This window comes from Heterocephalus glaber, unplaced genomic scaffold (genome assembly GCF_053883595.1).
Source record: "Heterocephalus glaber isolate CG9 unplaced genomic scaffold, H.glaber_assembly_v1.0 deba00001442, whole genome shotgun sequence".
Lineage (NCBI taxonomy): Eukaryota > Metazoa > Chordata > Mammalia > Rodentia > Bathyergidae > Heterocephalus > Heterocephalus glaber.
This window is the reverse complement of record NW_028258296.1, coordinates 22,573,439-22,582,500: the sequence shown is the minus strand read 5'-3', so window position 1 is coordinate 22,582,500 and position 9,062 is coordinate 22,573,439. Positions and strand designations below refer to the sequence as shown.

At 50.4% G+C, this 9,062-nt stretch overlaps 1 protein-coding gene across 4 annotated transcripts in view; it reads right to left on the bottom strand.

The window, feature by feature from the left end:
* The window catches only part of Lmo4 (LIM domain only 4), a 55,809-nt gene extending 48,519 nt beyond the window's left edge, over positions 1 to 7,290 (bottom strand). For 2 of the 4 annotated variants that reach the window (XM_087213037.1, XM_013070914.3), the window contains exons 1-2: positions 4,371 to 4,500; positions 3,932 to 4,170 (exon numbers count right to left, since the gene is read on the bottom strand). In XM_087213037.1, the coding sequence (XP_087069163.1) occupies positions 3,932 to 4,167 (236 nt within the window). In that variant the 5' untranslated portion in view covers positions 4,168 to 4,170; positions 4,371 to 4,500. Of the gene's footprint in view, positions 1 to 3,931; positions 4,171 to 4,370; positions 4,501 to 6,844 lie in introns of those variants that run through there. The other 2 variants (XM_013070913.3, XM_087213036.1) reach the window with 2 other exon arrangements.
* Between the last annotated feature and the right edge of the window lie 1,772 nt (positions 7,291 to 9,062).

The following is a 9,062-nucleotide window of genomic DNA, read 5'->3' as shown; positions in this document are numbered from 1 at the left end:
AGCAATTGGTTTTCCAGCAGGATCCTATATTTAATCTAAATTCTGCACCAGCTATATTAAATGTAACAAAGAAATGCAACCCAGAAATTATGCCTGGAGCCAAGTCCATTAAAGGTACTTCGGAATAACTAGAGACCAAGCACCTTTTAAAAGCACCAGCAGCTATTGATACTTAAGAGGGGGGCTGTGAGTAATCGCAACTGCTGCATTAGAGAGGGGAGGGAGAAAAAAAAATCAGCCAAATTACGCTTGGTTAATTCAGAGTAACAGATCTGCCCCCAAGTGAATTGGAGGCCTTGAATTAATTCTGTTATGACAAATCAAGATAAACGTTCCCCCTAAATTGCATGCGATTTAATTAATTTTTGAGATCCCGGTTTTTTTTTTTTTCCTAGCTAATAGTTCACATGCTCCCGTGCTGTCATTGTGCTTGAGTGGGCAGGCTTCAAAGTGATATTAAATAACCAACTATTAGATTTACCTAGCACGTCCTATTGGAAAAGTGCCATTTAATTACCTAGCCTGTTCAATTAAAGGGACAGCATTCTCTGAATATAGCAGCTTGCTGTTGATTACCAGGGAAATGAACTCGCTGCCTAGCGGCGCCTCCATTCCTAACGCTACCCCCCTGCTCAAACGCACCCTCCGCCGCCAGCCACCACCGATCCCCCACCCCAGGCCGCGCCAAGCTCACTGCGGCTGCGGGCGCCACGTGAACCACCCGAGCGGAGCCGGGGAAAAGTGCGACCCGCCCCGGCTCCCGCCCTGCGCTCGCCCCCTCGCGGGCCGATGCCGCCGGCCGGCCGGGCTGCTGGGCCTCGGCCTCGGGCGGCGGGGAAGGGCTCGGCGATGCCCGTTACCCGATGCCCACCACCGGGCTTGCATCGCTTTTCCTCGCCCTCGCCCTCCCTAGACCTGCAGCCCCACCCGTCCATCTGTATCAGTCCCGAACTTCCTCCTTCGCTACACTTTCCGAGCTGATCTGCGGGCCCCACATGGGGGTGGAGGAAAGAAGGTTGGAAGGAGGAGAACCCGAGTTTCCGAAGCAACTGGGTAGCGCTGGGGTGGAGCTGAGGAGTTGGGAGTCGTGGGTGGGGGCCAGTTCCAAGGTTCGTGGACTTTGGTAAGGGGAGGGGGGCAGGCGTTGGCCTCTTTAAGAATTACCCTCCCCCTCCTCCCCTACACCCCCCCCCCAGCCTTTCCCTCTCTCTTAGAGGCCAATTTTGTTAATTAAATGTTTTGTTTGCAACGCAGCTCTCATTCATTGCGGACACGTCATTCCGAGCAGATCTAAGCCAGAGACCAGATCTCATTAGATAAAGCCCATCAGAACTAAGAAAATGGAGGAGCTACTAATTAAAGCTTTTAATTGTGCAGATTCTCTGCAGCAAGGCAGCCGCTTTATCTGAAATCTAGGAGGGAGAGGAGGCAGAAGCCCAGCTCTGCCCAATCGACATTTGGCCCTGAATGGGGAGGGGACTGGGGGCAAAACGTTCCCCCCATGCCTTCCTACCCAAACCGCCGCCCCTAGCCTCTCCCGCTCTCCAGCATCTTTTTAGCCAATCTTGGTTGTTTTAAAAGACATACACACAATCTCAAAGTCAGACAGTTTAAAAGCCCCTTAATAAATCGCTGTGGTCCCAGCCAGGCCGAGGGGTCCTTCTCACCTGGTGCTCACCTTCGAGTGGATTACTCCACTCTGGTGCTGTCCACTCGGGATTGAAAGCTCTGCCAACAAGTGGACTTGGGGGGAGTCTGTGGACGGGGTAGGTGAGGGGAAAAGGACCACCAGCATCTCCCCCACCTTTCCACCCCTTGGGCACCTTGATGGACAGCAGGAGGGGACACTGGTGAGATGTGGGGCCTTGGCGGCTGATGAACCCTGAGTAAAGTTAAGTAGATGATCCATGTGGTACTGAAGCAGAGCTCATCTCCTGGACAGATCCAAGATTCTCAGGGTGGCATCTAGTTCAAGAGCAAGCCTAACTCCAGTTCCCAAACTCGGGCAAAAAGAAAGTGAGAATGTGGACTGAACCTGAGGATTAATTAAGGCTCAGTGCTGGACACACGTTCTCCTTTCTTCAATGCACCAAATGGACATTTATATTTTGGCCCCAAGAATAGATAAAGGAATAGTTGAGGTTTCCAGAAAGCCACTTGCCTCAACTTGTCCTGAGAGAATGCAAGTGGACCCATCTTTATAATTAGTGATAATCACAAGTGAAGGTTTTTTTCTTTTTTTTGGAAGGTACTATGAGATGAAACTGTACCATTCATCCAATCTTAACTGCACTGTCAATTTTCCACTCCTACCCACCTTTCCTACCACAGTTTTGCTCTCTTTTTAATTACAATACTGTCAAAGCTCATGGCATTGCTTGGAAGGAGGACCAGAAAGCATTACACCCATGCTCCTGCTGACTTCCCAACATTTACTTCTATAAGAACACTTAGTGAAATTAATGCAGCCATTTTAATTTAAAAATAAAAGCCCTCTCCCTTCCTATATTTCTTTTACTTGACGGATTGAGGATGCCAGCAGAGTGTACAGAGCTTGCATTATCCGAATAACCAAAGGTCGTTTTACTCCATTTTGCACTAATGGTATCACTGGGGCAAACATACCCACACTCATCTCTGAACTGCACTGGGATCTTTTGCAGTATCAGTCTGAGGAGGGTGAGATGAATCACAATGGAGCTAAACTTCGAACAAAATATGTCATCCACTGATTTACCCACTCCGAAGAAAGAATGAAAATTTCTATTAATCCCTATGAAGAAAAAGGTTTAAAGAAGAAATTCAAACAGAATGAAATTCTTGAAAGTGTGTGGTTCTCTAGTACCAGCAGTGTGCGTGTGGTTTTTTTTTTTTTTTTTAATTACTGGATGTTGAAACAGAACACCTCCTAGAAGCATTCATGTGCATCAGTCTATCAAACCATTTACTCAAATTAAATGTGTAATCCTTCAAATGCCTCCTTTCAAATTAATGAGTTTAAGTAGCTTGAATTCACCTGAAAAGATCCTATAGGCACCTGACCTCCTGAATTCTTTCCATTAATTGCACTGAAACTTGTTGGAAAAGACTGCTTACATGGACATATGAATGTTCCTATACAATGCTTTAAAATGCAAGATTAGTATAATTCTATAGCCTGTTTTTCTAAATCTCTTTTGGGGATCAAGGGCAGTGCTACAAATGACAACAAAAAAAAACCCAGACCTGAACATTCCTCAAATGAAAAAACTGCAAATTTGACTTCACAAACCACACACTAACATGGAGCATACCAAGCCGCCTGCGTTAACAGTATGAAGAGAAACACTATCACCAGGTTTTTATTTCTTAGGTTTTTTGCTATAAAAAGAATGACAAGTCTTTAAACGGATGGGTAATCAGCATTTTTCACAAGGAGCATGAAGAATGAGTCACAGCTTTCCACTCAAGAAAGTTTATACGTGCGTATGTAAATATCATAATTAGCCATCACCACTACAGACAACAATTTCTCACTAACTACATTTTTGTTTTTAAGTCGACCTTTTGTCTGAATTTCTCTGCTACCCACCTTGCCTCAACAGAGCAGCTTAACTCTCACTTGATATGCTTATTTTGAGCCTGCAGTCCAGGTTAAGGTTGACCACTTAGAATTTTGGTCGAACAGATGCTCAACTATTACCACCTACCAGCCCACTCCCACCAGAGAAGAGTTTGTACTTAGTATGGCACTGCCCTGAATTTGGCATCACATACTGGAAGACTAACACACGCTTCCTGAACCCCTTAAATTTCGCCCACCAGAAGGTTTCTGAGGTGAAGGCTGTCATGAACTCCTAGAGGTGCCCGCTCCTTTCCTCCAAACCCCTGATAATCTTTGGCCTTGCCACTGCTTTGCTCGCCCGTCTCAGGGAAAGACAAGCAGACTTACCTAATGTAGTCGTTTCTGCAAAGGATCATGCCACTCTTGGTGTAACAGGACGTGCCGATGTCGCCCAGCTGAGCCTGGCAGCAGGAGCACTTGAGGCACCGGCTGTGCCAGTAGCTGTCCATGGCATAGAGCAGAAAGCGGTCCGCAATCTTGCCCCCGCAGCCTGCGCAACGCTTCCAGGAGAGGGAGCCGGCCGTCACCGGGGGCGGCTGCGAGCTGCTGCCCGGATTCACCATGGTCTGCAGAGGGCGGGAAGGGGACAGGGAGAGAAAGACAAAACGGGCGACGCAAAAGTTAGCGATTGCCGGCCAAAGAGCGCGCAACCCCATTCCCCTCCTCCCCCCGGAGCTGCGGGAAGGAAGCAGTAGCGCAAGGGCGGGAAGGAGGCCGAGCGGGAGAGGGAAGGAGGGAGGCTCGCCGGCAGCAGCCGCCTGTTTACTTTTCTCAAGCTTTGTTCTGGGGCCACGAGCTCCTCTCAACTTTCCTGCGCTCGCCACCGCTGACAATTTCGTCTCGGGTACTGTCAAAACTCCTCGAGCCAGAGCGAGGCTGGGCGGCGCGCTCCTCCCCTCGCAGTGCCCGCCCCCGCCCCTCCCCCGCCCCCGCCCGCAGCAAATGAGGGTCAAACCCACCCACCGCCGCGCCCCGGCCCCTCCCCGGCCCGAGCGGCTAGCCCGCCGAGCTCTGCCCTGGGAAGTGCAGCTGCAGTTCACAAGTTGGCAATAGTTGGGTTTTCGGAAAGGGAAGGAGGGAAGGCCGGCGAGGGGAGATGGAGACCGTGGTGGTGGGAGGGGAGGCAAGGTGGCGGGAGGAGGGGGGTGCTGTGTGTAAAGTTGCGAAACTGGTTTTTCGTATTTTAAAACTGCACCTTTCACATGCCATTGTGCTGACCGCCATCTCCCATTATTGTTCCAAATCTCATTTCATTTTGAAGATCAATTGAGTGTTTTCTCTGGGTTTTCAGGACACAGGCAGGCATAATAGATCATTGAACTTTAGGATGCCTGTTAACTTCCTATACAAACACTCTCCCCACTTTGGTCTCACTAATCTGCCCTTGATCAGCAATTTAAATGCTAAAGCTTTGCTACTCGGAAGGGGGGGGTTGGGGTGGGGGAGACTAGATAATAAGCGAGAAGGCACTATTAAGAGATGCACAAGTTAAATTCGAGCCAGTCCTGCGGTCACCAAGACCTGCTTTTAAGCACTCCCCACTCCTAATGAATGCCACAAGAGAAGCAACTGGGTATAATATAGGAATCAATTTATAAAGCTTAGCCTAAACCGATTAATTTGTTGCCTCCAATTCTGAGTCCAATAAAGTCCTAGTGTTCCTCCAGTCACTTATTCTATAAAAAGATCAAGTTATTTACTGCCAATTAAGCAGCCTGTTTTGTCTTTGTCCTCCGTAAGCCGAGAGTGTGGGCTCCCTCCAGGCTCCCGGCTATCTGCTCAAGACATTCAGCTGATACCTCAGAAGGGAGAGGCGAACTTTGCCTGTCCCCGGCCCAACTTGGCTGCTGCAAAAGAACGAGGGTGAGGGAACGAAACAAGGACTCGCGTTCCTTAAATAGGCTGATTTTAAACACATTTCCTCCGAAAGAGTCCCGGAACGTGTGTCCTGTGACCGCACAATAAACCAGAATAAGAACTGCACCAATTAAGCTGTAACAAAACCCTGAGACTTTGGAAACAGGACCACTCTAAAACCCATTAGCATTGCATTTATCCGAATGCATCATACCTTTATGTAAATTGATTTATCTGATGCATTTACTCGAGGAATTGCTTTTTGTTACAATTTCAGCCCTAACCCAAATGAATCTGCATTTCCTGCCCTCGGTCTTTAAACTGTTTCCCCCTGAACGTTTTAATCGCTCCGAATTCCTTTTTAAAAGGGGAGAAGGAGGGAGGAGATTCCTAGCTGGTCCCCCGCCCCCATCTTCGGTGAGAGGTAAATATATATGTATATTTTTTTTGAAAAGGAAACATTACACTGAGAAAAGCATCCAGTAACCCCATTAGCTAAAGCTCTTAAGGACAAGCAATACCTTAATGCTGATTAAATCTAAAAGAGATGAATCAAGAGGACTGACCAGAAACTGACTCCCCTGATAACTAAGGACAGGCCCTCATCAAGTTTCATTTAGAGTTGGAAAAAAAAAAAAAAAAAAGAAAGCTTTTAAGTTAAATAGGCTTATACTCTAGTAATTACATAGCCAAGCAATTTAGGTCCTGGGATAGTCAGTGAAATAGAAAGCAGAAGTGGCAGCTAGAGGCAAAATCTGCCCCCCTTTAACAACGTCTCTGGTGTTTTTTAATGGAGACCAAGGGAGGGACAAACGTAGCGCTGGCAATTTGTAGTACAAAAATGGATGCTTAATTCATGTCTTGATTTTAATTAGGTGATTCACCGGGTTTCTCCGGGATTGGAACAAAAGACGTATAAGCCAAGAGGAATTTTTTTAAAAAGAACCAGAATACCGAATCCTGGTTACTTAGATTCTTTCCGCCACTACTCGAAAATAAGTGTGTGGGGAGGGTCGTGACTATCCCCCCCACCCTGCACGTACTACTTCTCACACTGAAATCCTCCTCCAAGCAGCCCCGGCCTCTCCCTTAGGAACTGGAGACGCCCCCACCCCCTCCGGGGTCCCCACCAGCCCGGTCTCCAAGAACCCTTTTGTAGGTAGGAACCGCTACAAAGCTGGCGGCCGGGGCTGCCCTCCGAGCCAGCTCGCAGGCCGGCCTCGGTAGTTTCAGACTCGCGCATTATCTAAAGGCGACGTATTGTTTACTTGCAATTTGGGACGGTCAAGGGAAGGAAGCCAAAGAAAACAGCCCCTGCCCCCCAAAGGCCCCGCTCCCTCTCGCACCCCAGCTCGGCCCGCGGCTCCCCGGCCGCCCCCTTACCTGCTTCTCCCCTATATTGCAATACTGCGAGAGGCGGCGGCGAAGGCGAGTGCGAGCGCAGCCGCTCGGCTTCCAGGGCAGGGGCGCCTCGGCCGGCGGAGCTGGAGGGAGGGAGGGAGTTCTCGAAGAAGCAGGAAAGGGGAGGAGGGGGCTAAGGGCTGCTTTTTTTTTTTTAATCGCGTGGCTCTGGGGCGGGTGGGGGGCCCCGCGTAAGTGGCAGGCGGCCGGGAGCAGAAGTGTCAGTCTCAGTCCTCGTCCCGTCCTCCGCCTCCGGCTGCGCGCGAGCAGCTGCAGGAGCCCTCGGCCCGCCCGGCGCGGCTTCAGGCGCGGCGCAGCGGCAGCAACTGCTGCAATCGCTGCTGCAAGTTTGGCAATGTGGCTTCACTTCGGATCTGCCCCCGCCCGGCGCCCCCGCCCCCGCGCTCCGCCCGCTCCTCCTCCTCCGCGGCCGCCGCCGCCTTCCTCCCTCCCGCGCGCCCGCTCGCTCGCCCGCTCGGGGCCGCCGGCGGCTCGGCCCGGCTCCCGGCGCCTCCGGCCGGGAGCGGCTGCGCAAACAGCCCGGGAGCGGCGGGGCCCGTGCCGAGGCCGGCAGCGGGCGCGCCCGGGAATCAGGGCTTCGCCGGCCGGGCCCGCGCGCTCCTGCAGCCTGCGCCGCGGCCGGGCTGCAGCTGCCCGGCTCGGCTCGGAAGCGGCGGCGCTGGCCTCTAGCCGGCTCGCTCGCTCCCTCGGCGGCTCGTACACATGTGTTACTGACAGAGCAAAATCCCAACTACTCCCCGGCTCTGCCGCCGACGTCAGCGACCCTCAGCCACTGGGCGGCCGGATTGTTCAGGCGGAATAATAAAACCTGCCAATCCGGGGAAGGACAAAGGGATGACTGAAACGAGACTCGGGGGGCGGGGTAGCGAGCCTGGCGGCGGAGCGGGCCGAGGGAGGCGCAGGGTAGGGCCCGAAGCAGGTGGGAAGCGGGGACCCCAGCGCCGGGGGCCCGGCCAGGGCTGTGTCCCTGGCCCGCGATCACGAACCGAGGTCCCGGGGCGCCCTGCCTCCTTGGCGCGCGAGGAGCCTGTGGGCTGGAACCCGCTCGCCCCTCCAGGACGGCCTCCCCTCGCAGAGACCCGAGACCCTTAGGAAACTTCACCTTTCTCAGCAATGGGGCTCTTCCTGTTTGGGGAGAATTAGGGTGGTGGACTTCACACACAACACACACACACACACACACACACACACACACACGAGAGGTGTTTTTGTTTCAATTCACGATGTTGGAGATTAATGAACCTTAGTGGAAGTTTACTCAGAGAGGGAAAAAAAGACAGCAAGGGGAGTAGTAGTCTCCGCCGTCCTACTGCCTGGTTACACCCTTCTTCGTCTCCCTATCTGGAGTATAAACCAAGAGCTTAGTAAGCATCTAGTACATACTTGTCAATTGCTGGTGATAAAGGGATTGCCATCCTTATTTTCAAAGTCAAAGAAAACTTCGGAGACAAAGTGTTGCCCTACCGTCTTACTCACGGTTAAAGATGAGTGCTGAGCTTCTGGTAGCCTTCAAACGCAATGGAAAGAAGTAAATGCAAGACTTGCAACCTCACAGCCTCCGGAGAGCAAGAAATGTCACTTCTGGTATAAGTCACAAGTTGAGCAGTGCTTTTAGGGTGCTGGCTGGAGAGGCTCTTTTTCAGGGCCGAAGCTCAGCCTAGATGCTTGAATACCTAGCCATGCAACTTTACTCTGGCAAATAGATTTAATAAATCTCCAATCTGAGGCAAATATAAGGTCTGATTATTATTGGTAAGTTCCAGAGAAATTTTTCTGTTGGACATTATCATGAAAGTGCAAAGCCCTTCTGCTAAGTATCATTAAGTAAAACCAGCCTTGTGGGACAAGTTTTCATATTGTATTACACGAGGTACTGCTAGATTGAGGGAAAGAATTTGAAGGAGAACTCTAGCAAGACAATGCAGATGCTGAACATCTACGGTTTTAGTGTCTGGAGATTTCTGTCCTTTAACTCATCAAAATTTGGGCTGCAAAAGAGAATAATTATTGCTCATAAAATCAGGCAGAGGACATTTAAAATACCAATTAAAATACTAATTTATTTTAGTACCTTAAATTCATAGTGTTTTAAAATCAAATGAATTAATTTTATTGATTTGTATTTAAAATTGCATTGTTATGATCAATTCACCTTGTGCACATATGAAAAACATTTTGT